Source organism: Macrobrachium rosenbergii, chromosome 3 (assembly GCF_040412425.1).
Source record: "Macrobrachium rosenbergii isolate ZJJX-2024 chromosome 3, ASM4041242v1, whole genome shotgun sequence".
Taxonomy (NCBI): Eukaryota; Metazoa; Arthropoda; class Malacostraca; order Decapoda; family Palaemonidae; genus Macrobrachium; species Macrobrachium rosenbergii.
Window position 1 is genome coordinate 24931489 of NC_089743.1, and position 18462 is coordinate 24949950.

General features: G+C 38.3%; 1 protein-coding gene across 3 annotated transcripts in view; it reads right to left on the bottom strand.

Moving 5' to 3' along the window:
* The window catches only part of LOC136853380 (pyrimidodiazepine synthase-like), a 62765-nt gene that overhangs the window by 20765 nt on the left and 23538 nt on the right, over window positions 1-18462 (bottom strand). For all 3 annotated transcript variants that reach the window (XM_067128838.1, XM_067128830.1, XM_067128847.1), the window contains exons 4-5: window positions 15508-15655; window positions 1814-1914 (exon numbers count right to left, since the gene is read on the bottom strand). In XM_067128838.1, coding sequence (XP_066984939.1) covers window positions 1814-1914; window positions 15508-15655 — 249 coding nt within the window. The remainder of the gene's footprint in view (window positions 1-1813; window positions 1915-15507; window positions 15656-18462) is intronic.

The window sequence follows — 18462 nt, forward strand, 5'->3', positions numbered from 1 at the left end:
CCACCCTCTCTCTCAGTACTGTACAAATCCTTTAATGCAATATGAATTACTGTATCATAAACATAAAAATACAAAACTAAAACTCTAATAAGTTCACCACAAATACGAATGAATGCGTGCATACGTATGTACATTTTACAATAATTTACTAATTTTCAAATATTAATATGTAAATAAAATGTAAATAAAATGTTATTTCACTTACAGAAACCATTTATACAGTATTATTATTTTGATCTATTATCTTCGTAATATGCATAAAAAAGTGATCGTCCCAACATTTAAAATATTTACATTCTCAGAATCAGCTGATTAAGCCTACTATCAAAAGAATTAGGAGAATATTTTTTTAGTTTCTAAAGAAACAAATGTATTAATGAAATTATTTTTAATTTTATACAAAAAAGTAAAACAGGTATACAAAGGTAAACTAACACTTTATGTTAAAGTAAAATCCATCAAAATCACAAAAAAGCTGTTTCCTAATTTGTTTTTACTGATGTAAACATACCTCAGTTCTCTCTCTCTCTCTCTCTCTCTCTCTCTCTCTCTCTCTCTCTCTCTCTCTCTCTCTCTCTCTCTCTCTCTCATTCACAACGCACATGAATGAGTGTGCATACATATGTACATGTTACAATTCTGTTTTTGGCTCTGCTTGATTTACTGTACCATTTTTATTATGTTTAGCCGATCGAAGTATGATTAACAAACACAACAATACACAAGCGAATAGTTAATCACTGTCAACTGCATTTATAATCTGGTATATTTTTCAATGCATATTTAAATATTTAGGTACAGGAACTTTACTTGTGAATTCCCAATGTTTTCCCTATCTACTGTAAAAAGAAAATGGGATGGCTTGAATACTGTATGAGAGAAAGTTGCTGTGCCTGACTATAGGGGGAACTTGATTAGTTTTCACATGTAGCTGTATGCCATATATTTTTCAGGGAGGGTAATATTGTAAGATTAATTTCAAATGGCATATATTTTTCAGGGAGGGTAATATTGTAAGATTAATTTCAAATGATATTAAAGTGTTTTAGGATGATAGTTTAAAGCATACAGGTATTTCCCCATTTATGATGGGGTTAGATTAAAAAAAACCCAATGTTTCTTGAATAAAACGTAAAATGAAATTAGCTTAGCCTACACTAAGGTATACAGTACAATCTATACATATACAGTATCCTAGCCTACACTATACCCACAGCCTATCATGGTTTTGCAACCATTAATGTATTTTTATACAGCAACTCCCTTATCAGTTGTTACCATATTGCATTTTACATAAATAATGCTTTATTCCTTAGTATGGAATCATTAATTTACAAATACAGAAATAAGATAAAAACTGTGTCCTAATATCAAGACCTTCTGATTTTAATATCTGTTTAAACTTACCTTAAAGAAAACTCCTTTGTTGAGTGGGTAACTAGCCTAAAATCTCAGTGGAGAGTCTCTGAGTTTTTCACATACTTTGATGCAAAGAAGCAACCTGCTGCTTTGACATGGCAATGAAATATGTTCACATAATTGTTTATGAACTCATTAGAGTATTTTTTGAGTTACAAATCATGGCAGTGCCTATAAACACAGTTAACTAAAACTATATTTTTTTAGGCTTATGGACTTGGGAACAGCACTTTAACTAGGATAACCTCTAAATGGAATCATAAACTAAAGGAAAATTCAAAGGATACTTAATAAAACTTTATTCTTTTAGGCTTATGGGCTTGGGGACAGCACTTAAACTTCAATAACCTTTATACAGTACCATAAACTAGATGAAAAGTCAAAGGATACTTACTAAAACTGGATAGCGTTCTTCAGTCAGGAATTTATCTCCAGAAATTTCTTGCAATACACAAATTCGCTCAGCCCAAGGCCAAATCATGTAATCAAGCATTCCTATGAAAAATAAAGTAATGATTATTCATCAATAATTATGTCACAGCTGACAAGTATTTTTATATATAACTTAGCCAGTATAGATCAAGAACAACACCGCAATTTATAATACAGTTTAGTAACCCCTTAATCATTGGCAATAATAGGTCTCAGGAGGGTGTAAGTATGTCCAAAGTCACAGGACTAGTGACTATGCTAGCAATAATTAATGCTACCTCTATGCTACTCCAAAATCCTACCCTGACCCTGACTGACCTAGGAAAATATACACTACCATATAAAATGTACCAAATTCCAAGAAACAAGAATTATTCATGCTGTCTTTATAATATGGGTATATTATATGAACAACAACCAAAAATATGAAAATTTAGTGAGTAAAATATCTCAATCAAGAATTTTGTCACAGTAACCTTGGGAACCAAACTATGAAGAAGTAACTATATCAAACACAATATATCCAGAGGCAGTGTACTGTATGTATGCATGTATGTACGTATTTATGTACACTTAATGTTGTGATGTATAACAAAAAAAAGCAACCAGATTATTAGTAACATTGAACAGATGTTCATATGGTAAGTATGATCCCCTCTCCTTTACATTTTCTGCATGTACTGTTTTCTGTGCATAGTGCAGTGCATACAGAATACCAATGTATCATGAGCCAACCATATGTACTGCACTGTACAGTGTACCATTTACCCTGGAACAATGGATAAAAAATATATCAATTATCCCATTCTTCACCTTATGCCTCCTCATCAATAAGCCAAGCAGCACACAATATTTCCAGTGGTCCAATCAGTGTAAATACAATACCTATCTAGTTTACCTGGCTAGGCAGAAGTATTTTTTGCACTCCAATCCAGACACAGTTTTCTTTGCACTGCACATTTTGCCATCTAGTGAGATTAATTTAGTGCCTGTACCCAATCACACTGAACATGATGTCATGGGCATAGTGCAGACACAGCAAGTACTGATAATCAAAGTCTTACAATATATATCTATGTATTTGTTTAATATATTACTTGCAAGCATATGCAATACTTTACTATATCTCCCTAAGAGTATTCAGTGCTTCTCATCTTAAACATACCAATCTCATAACATAACACAAAGTAACTGTAAGTGCTTTTAACAACGATGTTCAAAGAAAGTCACAAGATTTACTTCAGATCAGAACAGATAAGACTTCCTAAACTACATACTACTGCCTTTCATAGACAGTACTATTTCAATGCAGACATTTCTAGAAAAACAAAACACAATGTAAAGAAGTAATCATTTACATTTTTTGTAGCGTGCACATTAAACAGGTAACCAAAACACAATATGGAGTTTAGGGAGGCATAAATTTCATGTAAATAAATACATTGATAAATGTGGTATTTTTATAATAAAATAAAGTTTTATGGATACTTACCAAGTAATCACATAGCTATTAGTTTCAAACTATCATGGCAGCTTAAATTCAAAATTCGCGCTAGCGCTTCAATAGTTTAGTGTAGGTGACCAGTACTGCCCATTAGCTGGAATACTTGGAATGACTTAGCAGAGAACCTCATTGTGTTTGTGCCTTACGTCCATGAGAGGGAAGGAGGGACGGCTCTGATTTTGTAATTATTTCGTAAGTATATAAAAAACTTTATTATAAAAATGCCATTTTTATATAAATAACTTACCAAGTAATTACATGACTGACTCCCACATTGACAGGAGGTGGGATACATAGACATATTCTACTCCAAAACATTAAGTCATGTAATGAATTTGAAATACAAAAGTTGCTAATATTGAAGACAATGCTTGCCATTCCTGATCAGTTGAGAGCTACTGCAGAAGAATACTGCCTCTGGTTGGTGCTCATCTTAACCTGTAGTAACATGGCGGTATAGCCGCTGAGCGCCTCTACTTAGGTGAGAGTTTTGCAGCGGAGTATTCCGATGGCTAACAAAGCATCAGTAAGTTTTGCAGTGAAGGAGTTATCTGAAGGCTAGCAAAACTTCAAAAAGTGACCCTGCCCTGGGTGCAGTATCACAATAAAACAACCCGACAACACTGTCACCTACACTGAAACAAAAACCACAACCCATCCACTGAGGGTGGTGGGTGCCCCAGGTACACTGTACCCCCTTGCCTCCTCCAAAATAGACACATCACCAAGGTGAAGAAATGGTAGGAGAAAATCCTATGCTTCCTTCCACGATACCATGCCAGTCACTAATAATGATTGCAAGGTACTGCAAAATATTAATACTGTTTCAACTTCATTAAAAGCCATGAGAAGTGAAGAACAATTACACATCCAGAAGGTCGATTGCAGAACGAAAGTAAGGGGTATCTTGTGCCTGAAAGCTAAGGAGGTAGAAGCTGCTCTGACACCCTTAACTTTCACTAAAATGTAGTCAAAATGCTCTCCTGAATCTGAGAGTGGTCTCAGATATATGGTCCATGAGGATGAAGGACAATGCATTCTTAGACAGAGGGCAAAAAGACTGTGAGCTGGCACCAGGCGCTGGTTGCTCTGAGCTGGCACCGAGCTGTAGTTGGAGCCAGCCGAGATGGCTGCCAGGTGAGCTAGACACTTAGGAGCCAGTGGAGTGCTCCTAGGTGCTCAGAGCAAGAGCTGGCGCCAAGAGAGCTGAAAGACAAGGTGAGGAAAGAGCTCGGGAACTGGTGGATGCTCCTGGGTGCCCAGAGCCCTGTTCCTGGCTGTCAAGAACATCTTCGCTTCCTTAAGTTCTTAAGGGAGAAAGAACAGGTCCAGGTCTTGGAAGGGTCCTCGTTCATGGCTAAACTTCCAAGGGTAAATGAGCAAACCTCTTTACTGAGCCCGTAGCTCGATACTCCTTAATGATTGAATATGAGAGATTCTAGATCTTCTCAGAAGAGAGGCAATCTGCACTTTGAGTCACAGATGTCTCGGAAGAAGGAACAAGGAGTCTGAGAAGCCATCTATGGACATCGTTCACAGTCTGATAGACAGGTCTAAAAGACTGACGACTGCATCTAGCTTTAGCCTCTTTAGTACATCTTGAAAAACCTTATGTTCTGACAAACTTCTGAGCACTGTGAAGTCCACCCGGGTAAGAGCGAGCCACCCTTGGTGGTATCTCTTCTAAGTAAAGTTGACTGAGAGATAAGGAGTGAGGAAGGAGTCTTGAAGAGTCTACCAACTACTGTGGCAGATTCGGAAATCATTATATCATGGATCAGAACGGGCCTAAAAGGGTCATCTTAATGTTGTGATGAGCCTGAAATTGTTCGGCACTTCCTTGACATGTTGAAGGGCAGAAAGACGTAGGGGTGCAAGATGGACTGACCTTGAAGCATGGTGCCTGCTGCCCATGTTTGAGGGACTGAGACTGGAGAACACAAGAGAGGAAGACGAAGGTTCCTTAAGATGGCAAAAAGGTCTAAAGTCAGTCTGCCCCATAGAATCCACAGAACCCAACAAAACGGGATTCAAGGTTGACTGAGAGGTAAGAATAGGCTTCTGATGGCTTGGATCATCCCCCAGAACTTAGACTGAAAAAATCGAGTGACTAGAAAACTTGATTGATTGTCCACAGCAAAACCTCTCTTGCTGCTTGCTGGAGAGAGCATGAGCGACAGAGCCTCCTTGCTAACATAGTAAGGTTAGGACTGTGGTCTTGTCTAAACGAATTATCAATCTAGGAGTGAAAAAGGGTTGTGAAGCACTGAAGCCCTAAACGAATCGCTTCAGCTTTCTGACAAAGATGTGCAGGCTCCATTCTTCCGGGAACGCGATCAGGAAACCTCCCGGTTCCTCGAGCGGGCTCCCCAACCTAGATGAAGGCGCTGAGCAGAAGCCTAAGTCTAGTCTCAGAGAAGGAACTTCCCTTCTGAAAGACTACGTTCAGACAGCCACCACTGCATGTCCGACTTAAATCCGGGCCTATGGGAAAAAAAGACGGTGTCTGGCTGTATTTCCCTTTTGAAGGGAAACAAGGATATCAGCTATCCTGGGATACATGGACATATTCAGGAAACTGGTGTTCATGGTCAGAAAATGAAGACGACAGTAAGAGCGAGGACTCGAGAGAAGACTTATGCTGCAGAGGCTGAAGCCTAGATCCCCGAAATAGAAGAATGGACAACTAGACTGTCTGGTTCGTCTCTGTCCTAAACTTCATTCTCTAACTGAAGAGAGAAAGGGAGCTGTGGACCATCCAGACTCGTAGCCGATTCTACTGACTGCAAGCAATGGAGCGAACTTGCATATCATCATTCTTATGATCTTGTTACTTCAAGATCAACAGGTTCGAAATACAAACAAACAATTGGGCTGAAATGACTGACGAGAGGTGACAAGCAAAGGAGGGAGGAACAGAACAAAACCAAAAAGTGACTTTAAAGTTAATTTATTTACAATAAGTTATATACATAACTACAAGTGAGCAAAACAAAATGAGCAATTAAAAAAAATATTATTTAATACCAGTCAAATGAATCAAAACTTTTAAATAAGTCAATAGACAAATCAATACACAATTTAAGGGCAACGTCACACGAAAACTAAACACACCAGTATCATAATAAATATCAAAAACATCTGGCTCAATAAAATAACACTAGAGCAGCATAATAACAGTAATACATGACTGGTACAATAAACGACAATATGGGGAGCATAATAACAATCAGTAAAATAAATGAGAAACTCAAAATAGTCGGCATACTAATAACAACAAAAGCAACAATAAATAAACAGAAACAAAAGCAGGCAGCATAATACATAATTAAATTAACACCGTAGCGGCATAACAGTGATGCATAAAGCAAACGGGAACACTTCCTCAAACAATGAGGACCACAGTCCAATGCCAGATGACCAAGACAGAGCCGACATGACAGCCATCTCGTCCTTATGGCAGTACTGGCGTCCTCCTTCAATGCCGGACGCCCACGACAGAGTTGAAACAACAACCATCACGTCCATCGGTACTCCCCGCTGCTCTGCTGCCGAGACTCTGATTCTCAGGTACGAATACCTGCTGCTGCTACCCCAACTGCTGACTCGCTGCTGCCCTGGACCACCGGTTGTTCCGCCCTCCAGAACCTGACTGAAGCTGTCAAGCACCCCATGAGTCAACTCCTTACACAAAGGAAAAACAAAAAAGGTAAGGAGGCAACAACCCACCTAGGGAACAATTGGCAAATGATTGTTCTTCACAATCATGCGGACTCGCGGACAACTGAGCGGACTAGTTGCCAACCCTGCTGCTTCTTGACAGCCACAAGGACATGACGACATCCAGGCGGGACCGATTCTTATTGGACTTGCTTGAAAAATCCATAAAAGACACAAAAAGCCTGGTCACAAGATAACAGAGATGTGTCCAAAACCAGGTGTGACAAACTTTCCTGCAGTCCGATGCAATACTGTACACAGAAAAACAGTCCATGAGCAGGAGCTAGGCTTTCAGCAGTTGGAGCCCAGTCCTGGCTGACTAGTGCCGAGTGCTCTGGCACAGATGTTGGGAGTTCGGGAATTGGTGCCAGGAGCCCAGAAGTTGATTCCAGGCGTTTGGGAATGGGTGCCACTAGGAGGTGCTGGATCGAGAGGGATCAATGAGACTTTTCTTCTTGACTGGAGCCCAAGTAAGGTCGGACTGACGAAGAGACAGATGAAAACCACAGCGAAACTGCAGAAAGGCTGTGAGATGAGACGAGACTCCTTACTGGTTGACAGAAATGGAGAACAGCAAGTGTCGTGTATCTTCAGAGGCCGCGAAGAACCAAAAACATTATAGTGTTTACCGTCTGTGCTGTAAATCTCGAAACTGGTTGAAAACTAAAGGAAGAATTGCAAAACCCTCCTATGAAGTCTGTCTAACTTGAAAACATCTTGGTGGATGACAGAGTCCCCAGCAGACTCATCCACTAATGTTCTGAGTACGAAAGAAGGGCTAGAAATTAGTAGACTGTCTGACAGTAGCTTGATTTTCTTGCAGACAGAAAAACCAAAAAAATTCAAAGATTTGAGACTGACATCCAAAAAGTTGACTCTTGTGACGGAGACTGTACTGAGGAAGAGGAAATGTAGGCTGACTGCAACTGTGTGGTTCTCACAGAAGTAAAGGAGCACTGAGATTCCAAACAAGAGCGGAAATCTCTAAAAACCATCTCAATTGTCCTTGTCTGCACAGGATAGGACTAAGAGGAAAATAAGGCGAACTTCTCAGTGAACACTTGGGAGTCCTCAAACTACTTAGCCAGTGCTCTTGTGTCAATCAAGAAAAACCTTGAGTTCAATATCTTGAAAAAATCTCTGACAAGGAGGTCTCATTCCGTTGAAACACCAGAGGGGGAAAGACAAAAGACACTTGTCTTGCTCCCTTTTCAATGAAAGTCAAACTCCCAAATCCCTGACAGACTTTTTGAGGATAAAGAAAATGCCAGAGGTAGGGGCTTTCTTCAACAACCTCATAAATTCGGGACACAAAAGTCCCTGTCTGCAAAAGATAGGACTTTGAGACAATAATTGTCGCTAAAAGGCAGTAGCGTCGGCTTGCCTTGTAGCTTTTAGGCAAGGATGAGACAGATTGAAGAGAGAGACAAAAGACTTGTGAGCAGGTTGTATAGTTTGATACTGAAGAGATGGTGCCTGGTGCCCAGACTGTGGCACCGGATGCCTGAGAGCTGGCCCCAAACGGACAGGTGGACAAGTGAACACGGACATGTAGACACAGGTGGATGCTCAGACACTATTGGGAGCTCAGGATCACTAGAAAAAATGTCACTGGCGCCTCTAGTCTACACTACTGGACGCTCAGACACTTCAGCAGCTGAAACGAGTCTTTTCAGTGGCTGAGAATCAGTAGAAAAAGTGCCACTGGCGCCTCTAGTCCACACTATTGGGCACTCATACACTTCAGCAGCCGAAACGAGCCTTTTCAGAGGCCGAGAATCACTAGAAAAAATGCCATCAGTGCCTCTAGTCCACACTGGAAAGCACATTCCTATGGACGCCTTTCCAATGGCTGTGCGCCAAGACCTGGGACTGGCAACAGGCTTGACTAAGGGGGAACTACCTGTGGGCAAACCCCACCCATCTCCCTTGGACTCCCAGTATGCTTCCTCCCAAGTTTAGGGGAATCTGACAAGGAGCTTTGTCTAAGAGCGTCGGCGGGATTAGCAGCCACCTCCTCCACTGCACAACACTTCATTATTACAAGGTTAATATCTGTTAACCCTGACACAAGACTGGTAAAGGCAAGGGAAGGAAACGAAGGAGCCAAGCGAGGGAACAAGTGGATAAAAAAATATAAGGGCTAGTAGCAGGGGAGAAAAACTGGATGCAGGGAGAACTGGAGCCAGCTAGTAGCTCAAAAGCTAAGGGCTCAGTACATGGTGAGCACTACTGGTCGCTCAAAGCCGATTTTTGGCTGCCAAATCATCCTCAAAATCCCATCACAACCAAAAACAAAGCACAATTTTTCTCTTTACTAAGTTCTGCCCTTACACTTTTCAGTTCTCTGCAAAGGAAAGTGTGATAAGATGTTTAATTAATTCCTATCAAACATTATCTAAGACTTGCAGGTATGCATTTCATTACCGAAAACATTGGTTCGCTGGCAAACACAATGTTTATGTTTATTACGCTGCTTGTTAATCAAATTATTGCAAATTCGTTAGAATAGCGAAAATATGAACTTGCATCGGATCTTAAAATACTGATCCTGAAAGGTTACAAGCTTGAAGGCTAACAAAATCAGCGATAATGCTTCACCAAAATCTGGTTATACAACTAGCATATAATGAAAAAAACTGCTGCAAAGATCTGATGTTTACACTGAGACTGGCAGAAACACAATGAGGTTGTCTGCTATGTCGTTCCTGGAATCCTGTTAGTGGGCAGTACTGGTCACCTAAAATAAACAACTGAAGCGCAAGCGCGAATTTTAAATTTAAGCTGCTGCGATAGTTTGAAACTAATAGCTATGTAATTACTTGATAAATTACTTTTATAAAATCTTAAAACAGTAATGAAGTAAAAATTTAAAATGAAAGACCCATTACATTGGTTCCTTAACCCTGCCACACATTATAACCTGAATTTTTATTCATGATTAATTCTAAATACCTGTAAAATTCATGTAGAAAAATCCACCAAAATGTGCTACATTGTCTAAAGGAAATAAATTTCACTTGCATGAATAAATTCAAGCAAAATCAGAGAAACCTTACAACCCTAAAGAATGCACAACCCACACAGACATGAATTATGCATCCTAAGCATAAAATACATTAATCCAGTATCAGTGTTGTATCTTTGAAAATGCAGATCATCGAAAATTTGTGGTTTGTTAAGTTACCTCTTAGAATCATCACCATACGGGGGGAGAAAGCTAAGTGCGTTTTGTATGATGCTATGGGGATAGAAGCTACAATGTCCTTTGTATAATGTTCTGTTGGCAGTGTTAAAGATCTTTTGCAATATCCTCTCAGTTTCAGCTGAGTTGCTGCCTTCTTTCCATTGTTAGACTAAATTGGTGCTGTGCCAGCATGGTCACTTGCTCATGAACTTTGACTTTTCATCTGGTCCCTTTCATTTCTTCAAAGTTTTTTTCAAACTTTCCTGGAGGCAATGAATTTGACTTAGTGGCTTGTTTTACCTTCTTGAAATATAAATTTTCATAATAAATTGTATGCTTTCAATACTTACTTATTGTTAAAGATAGCTTACATCTTTGCGCCAGTCCGGTGTAGGGATGTAAGCTATCTCTAACACTAGCTAAGTATTGAAATCATAAAACTCATTATAGAAATTTATATTTCAAGAAGGTAAAACAAGCCACTAAGTCAAATTCATTGTCTCCAGGAAAGTTAAAAAACTTTGAAGAAATGAAAGAGACCAGATAATAAAAATATCATAATTATCCCGCAAGTACAACAAGGCATAGGATTAAATAAATCTGATATAGTGGCCTGTTTAAACTACACTGAAATACTAATAACTTCAAAATCCTCCTGCAATTGTTACATGGCAGAAAATCAAATAGTGTTTGTAGATCTTTCAAGAATACACAAAAACTACAAGCAAATACATAGTCAATATAAAACCATTTAGAGCTCATTATACAAATAAGAACAAGAGAATTAAGATTAGATTTCTTCCAGAAGACCACCTTCTGAGATAAAGCTAAATGCCATTGGCATTATATGCAACATCCTCTCCTTGAAACCCTAGCAAGGATAAACCTGCCATCATCACCATGAGCCTTGGAGAGGTATCATTCCTTAGATCCCCAAGGCTAGGGCATTCAACCAACAGATGTCTCACGGTCAGAGACAGGTATTCTTTGCAAAAAGGCTGGTGATCATCATTCGTTAAATATTTATGGGTTAAGTGGGTAATTCCTAAGTGTAGTTAGCATAATACTGTCTACCATGCTTACAAGGAGATATAACAGACATAATTTTTTTTCTTTTTGTTGGAACTTATCAGTCCTTTGTCATAAGGGAGCATGACACTGTCACTGAGGACCTTTCACCTTTCCTTTGTACCTTAGAACTCACAGCCCTTTCTTCCCTTCTTTCTTTAAATCTTCAGCTGAAAACCCTTATGGACCAGTCAATAGACTATAGTCTATTGACAGGTTAATAGTCTATTGACAGGTTCATAAGGGTTTTCAGCTCCCAGGAGGGCTCCAAAGGGAGATCAGCCTGCAGAGAAAGACAAATTATAGGAAAAGTGATAAATAAATATGATGGCATAGAAAATAAAACCAATACACATGAATTCTGGAGACATCAGCAGAAAGCAGGAATGAATTTGCTCATTTAATCATTGGAGATCAAAAGATTCCACAACTGCACTAGGCAAACTATATGGCATTTCAGTTGTAGCTAAGACAAAACTTCTAGCAAACTGAGTACAGTAAACCCTCCGGATTCATGGGGGATGTGTACCACAACCTGCGCCCCCCGCGAATAGCTAAACCCCGAGAATACTTACAACTGCCTATATTGATAGTTCAAACAAAGAAAAACCTAAAAATGCTTATACAGGTATTATTCTACTTACGATGGGGTTAGGTTCCAAAAAAAACCATCGTGTGTTGGAAAAAATGTATCTCGAATATAGCCTTGCCTACACTAGGGTATTTGGCACCGTGTATAGATATATGGTAGCCTAACCTACACTATAAAGTAAACTCTATACGTACATGGTATAGTAATTGTTAATATCAGCTAATTCTGGAGGTTCATGCAAAGTAACTTATAATAATTCAATAAAAAGAGAAATTGAATAACAAACAAGAATTAGCTTAGCCTACACTATGGTATATCGTATACATAAATGGTAGCCTAGCCTACATTATACAGTACTGTACTCTATATTCACATATCATATTATACAAACATCAACATAACGAATATGCATCTTTTCTATGGATCTTTTAAAATATTATGCCTTAATTCACTGTATCCAATAATATTGTATATATAGATTCTTATAATGCTTTTGTATTATAAATTGCGATCATAGTGATCAATGTTTTGGTAATCGATTATGAGGTAAGTTTATTTCGCTTTATTTAACTCAGTTCAGAGCGCTTTTCTTGCTTCTAGTTAGCGTAAATGAATCTCTAGATACTTTATTTATATGGGGCAAGATTATTTTTCATTATATGAAGTGTTTTTAAGTCGAAATGTAACTAAAATACGTCTCGTTCTGAAATTAATTTAGCTATCATTTTCGTTAATAGATGACGTTGGCCGTTTGGGGGTGTTTGTGTAAACAACAAAATCAAGATTCCGTTCGCTATTTTCACTTGATTTCATCATAATACTAGCTTTAAGTATTTATCGTTTATCGGCATAAAAATAACAGTAATGTGTTCTTTCATGCCCAATACTTTTGATTAAAATACTTTCCTCCCATTTTAACTAAGGTCAAGTTTCATCCATGTTGCCGATGCGCGATAATTTACAGTATAGTCATTAGCAGCTTGAACATTGTTTTCTCAGCTTCAGCCACAACTTGCAGCTTAAATTTAGCAGTATATTTCCTTGGCCATCTTTTATCCACACCAAATAAGGGTATAACATAAAAATATGTCAGTCCTATGCTACTTAACGTCATTTGTGCTATAACCTATGGTAATTGTTTATTACCGTACGATGGTTGAAATACCAGGTAAACAGCTGTTATTATCCGGTTCAGTTATAAGCAAAACAGCAGTTTCTCGCTCGGTCGTTTATGGCTGTACGCATTTACACAAGAGTACAACTTTACTAACAATACTTTCATCATTCTCTTTTACTTTTTTAACTAGAAGATGGGATAAAGAGATGGAGGAAAAGTTATCTATTGTAATTTGTTCTCTCTCACTGCCTGATTACGCTGCTTCCTGCGCCCGCGCAAAATTTTAAAATATTTTCTAAATATCGTATCTGTATTAATTACTTACCCCATTGAAAAATTGAATTATTGTAAGGTTAATTATCGTAACTCGAGCATTACCCGAGTATTTTAATAGATTTATCACAAAAAGTACATTTAGTCATGAAAATGAGATGAAAATACAGTAAATAGTGAATATTTCTCAGTGAAAAATACTGTGAATAGGCAAATTTTCAGCGAATAATGCATACAAATGTTCCATAGGGAAATCCACGAATAGGTGAGTCCGCGAATCATGAGACCGCGAATAAGGGGGGTTTACTGTAATTGCTTACCCCACTGCAAAATCGAATTATCGTAAGGTGAATTATTGTAACTTGAGTGCTACCTGATTATTATATTTTCATGTAGCCATGAAAATATAGTAATCAGTGAATATTTCTCAGTGAAAAATACCGTGAATGGGTGAATTTTCAGCGAATAATGTGTATATATGTTCCATAGAGAAATCCGCGAATAGGTGAGTCCGCAAATCGTGAGACTGTGAATACAGGGGGTTTACTGTAGTATCAAACCTGATACTAGAGAAAGACACACTATTTGCAGCAGCAGCCTGCCTAGTGTTGTGAGCAGAATCAGCCAGTCAGATAAAGAAGAATGCAGAGGATGTTTGTGTTGTAGTATCTGGACTTGTTCCCTGAGAAATCTGTTACAGAACTGGTAGAAAAGTTGTCAGCAAACACAATGAGGACTACGGTGATGAATCTTGGTGAAGCAACCTATAGAATTCCCTCAATGCCATCACCCTCTTTGCTGAGCAGACCAAGCCAACCAAGGACAGCATCTACCCCCTTGAGAGAACAGCATTCCACTCCTTCAGCACATCACACTGAGGAGGCAGTGGTTGCCATTTCAGCTGAGAAAAAAGCAGCAGTCTTTGACCAAATTCTCTGGCCCAAGGACGAATGACCAAATTCTCTGGCTCGAGGAGGAAGATGAAAATGAAATTGTCTGGCCATGCACATCATCTCTTCTGCCAGTGGGGCTTATCTCCAGAGATTCTGGATGTCATGGCAAGATAGGAGCAAAGTTGTGGTTAGTGGATGTGAGTCATGCTTGTTATCAAATCCCCTTTCTAGGCACAAGCCAAACCAACTTAAATCACACCCAGTGGACTATAGGACATATTAGAGCAATCATGAAAGATCAAAGGACTTGGACAGTGAGATGGAGTTGTTGATCAAGGAAACAGTTGATGGAGGAAGTGACAAACAGTTCTCCCAGGTTCTATGGTTTCCTGTTTTTTAGTTCTGAGACCAATGGGAAGCTGGAGCCTGATCATAAACCACAGCCCACTGCACAAGTTCCTGTAACAAGTCCCTTGTTCAGCTTCAAGAGAAGATCTGATCATTGTTCAGAAAAGCAAGTTTTTTTCAGTTCCCTGCCTTGTGTTTTAGCCTTAAGACAACTCCAAAAGTTCTTGTCCAGACCTAGGCACCACTGGTAGCCTAAGTACACTGGTCTAGCATAAGACTGCAGAAGTAACTGAATGGCAAATTAGTTCTACCCAAGTCAATAACAGAACCCTGAAGGGATCTAAATTGTATAATGACCTAAGCTGGCATCTGGAACTGCAGATCTACTGAAGAAAACTGGAATTGACTGCCTTCAAGAAAGCAATAATAAATGGGGATAGACATAGACATTTCAATGGTTTTGGTTCATTTCTCAGTTGACATAGTTTCAAGACTGCCTGCAACGATACAGGAGTTTCAGCAGCAAAAAAAGTTCTCTGGCTGCTATGGTAGTCTGTTGGGTCACACGTCTTCATCCGAAAAGCTGGTTCCTCTCAGTTGCTTTAGAAGAAGGTTCCTGAAGCTGTGGCTCTTGAAGTGCTGGTATACTGTGGCTTACCAGTTGTGACAGACTTGCACCCATCGGGTTACCTGAGCTCCAGAGGGATGCTTAAGTACACAGCTTGAAGCTCAAATAAGCTGAGAACTGACTGTAATCAGCAGCAAAGCTAAGTGAAAAATGACAAATGAGAAGGGGTTTCCACATGTCACTAGGACTAATCACTGGCTGAGAAGCTGCGCAGTAAGCGTTAATGCATAAGTAAAATAAGAAATTTGTGAATAGTATGAACATAAAAATTTCATTTCAGGAAGAAAGTATAGGGAAACTCAAATTAATCAACTGCAAATTCTTACCTGGCTTTGCACCACCATAGAATTTTGTTTTCCTCTTCTTCAGCTCTGACTCATAAATGTCTAACCCTTCATGCAATTCTTGAAGTGCCTTTGCCATTATTTCTTCATTTCCAACAGCAAACCGGATCTTGTACCATGCTTGAGATACCTAAAAAAATTTTATATTACCTGATAATTCCTTGCAAATCTTTATACTCTGGTTTAAAGTAGATAGGAAGATCTAATTAAAATGAAAGGTTAGATTATCTTCCAGAGTTTTAAGATTCCCATATCTCAATATCCCCTATTCATGTATAAAGCAGCAAACCAATTACACTTTTTTCATGAGTGATACACACAGAAACATTTCCATGTGACACCATACCTCAGATAAAGTAATGTCCACGCCTTATTTTTATTTTGTTTTGTTAAGGACAAGGAAAGAGCATAGACAACATTCTCTCTCTCTCTCTCTCTCTCTTCCTTCCATGAAACAGACTTTGGGCATCAACAAAAATATTTCACCACAGAAATTAATTTTCAGCAACTCTACAAGTGCTACTGAAACTATTAAAAACCTATAAAAATTCTCTCATACAGCAAGTTACATATTTCATTTACATTCCACAAAGTATAAGAGGCTGCTGTCAATGTTGAAACAAGATGGATCCCTGCCAATGTGAGCATAAAAGGAAATAAAGATGCCAATAAAGCAGCTAAAAGCTGTAACTGTTATGACCAGATCAAATGTAACCATCCCAGTCAGTGACTATTTAAATAACTAAAAAGAATGCCACCTTGAATTTTATCTTGTCTTTGAATTGGTCACACTGATTTAACCTATGGATACTTAATGAATAGGTAAAATTTAAATTTCATTATAAGATCGACACTTTGGGCCCACCCCATAAGGGTTAAGTATTTTAACTCAGTTCCCATACTCAATAAAAATAAACTACCCTACCTCATATTGCTTCATATTCCTCCTTTTCCACTGGTCATCCCATTCCATTCAGCACAGAATGTTGCACAACTCACTCTATATACCTCCAAAGTGGGTATCTGAACAATATTACTTCAACATATTCACTAACAAAATAAGTAACACCTTCAATATTTTGCCAGTCCACCAGATTTTGGGTTAGGCTTATCAAACTATAGTCTGTTTAACATTCTAAGATCGCTGGGGTGGGGCCAGGTAAAGAATACAACGGTGTCAAATGTCTCGTTATGATTAAAAGTTTTGCCTTGTTAGAGCTTGTTCATGTGAAATTTAAAAAAGAAATGTTATTCATTTAAAGATAACATCGAAACATATTAGACTTCACATATTTGCAGTACAAGCCTAATTTATCTTCATAAAAACAAAGAGACATGGCATAATTTTTGGCCGCCGCTGCCAAACCTCAGTTTCCCTGACACGTGATCAGCGAGGGCATTTATGTGGCCAGCTCGATCTAAAACAATAACAATGGTGGTCAACTCAAGCAGCCAGTCACTGGACAGTATTGATAGCCCAAGGGATAGCCAAAGCGGATCAGATCTCCCCACAGCCAACATCTTTACTCCCAGGTCAAGTAAACTGTTTATAACATTTTAAAATATTTCATATTAAAGAAACAACAAGGGTGCCCTGTAATTAATGGTAATTTATTTTTCTCTCCTAAGTGATAAGTAGCTTATTTAACCTGTAAAGGCACTGAAAAAATACAGTCATGTAACCATAAATAAATGCTAATATGGAATATGGACAATAATCAAATGGCTTGAAAAGCCATTCCTGCTGAACCACCCACACAAATTTTAAGTGTCAATGCATTAAACACATTATGGTATTATTATAAGAACTATGATTATTATTTCCAAAAAGCACACAAAGAACAGAAAATCATTAAGAACAACCAAAAATTACTCATTGTTTCTTGAGAAAATGAAGTACACAAAATGACAGATCTCAGGTAAAGCCATAAACAAGGGATTAACCTCGAGGATGAGATTTCAAAGGATAAATAGATCTGGCAACACTGTATTCTTTTCCTGGCCCCACCCTAGCAATCTTAGAATGTTGAACAGACTACAGTATAGCATGGGTCAACAAATGACCCAAACTCTAAGTGACCCTAAGTCCTTGAGTAAGGTGACAAAATGAATGTTCTGGCACACTGCTTTTCTTATCTGATGAAATCTTTCTAATCAGAAAGCTGTTCATTACTTCAAATGCCTTCAACTAAAGAGACATTTTACTCTTCAAGACAATAGTTTAAGAGAAATGTTACAAGTAAGGTTAATGTTCTGCCTTGTAAAAGGAAAACTGGCTACTAATGAAATCTCAACAAAATTTGAACAGACAGAATCTATATTGATGCCAAGCACTGGATGTCAAAGATCCACAAGAAGGCAGGATTGAGATGCTAAAAAAACAGCACCAAGGAGGTGTGGTTTATCAGCAATGGACTGAAATGTGGACTAAGAGTAAGGGAATGTTTTGGCATTCAGCAGACACACAATAAGTTTTCAAAACATTTTATATTGCTTTAATAGAACCAGTCTCATAAGAGGTCCTTTCTCCTCATCCTCTAATTGGGACCCAGTTATCACTAATTAAAGAATAAAGTGTCATCCTGAACAGGGGCAATGAGAGATGTGGGGTCTCACCAACTTGAAATGATACTCTCTGAAAGTAACAAGATCCTCTCAGTAAATCTTAATCAGGTTAACCATTTAGAACTAAAGAGTGAGACTGTATGGTTATACAGTATTTATGAAACAATATTCCGTACAGTACTGTATCACAAAAACATTACATTTCAGTTTTAGCTTCACTTTAGCATTAGTCAATACAAACTCAAGCAATTCTCCAACGAATAAAATAGGTAATTTCCCTTAATGTTGAATTTCTCAAGTCTTTTACTTGCCCATCAACTGGTTATTTCTGTATGGTACCAATAAAGTAGTGATACGTCACAAGAGAAGGAT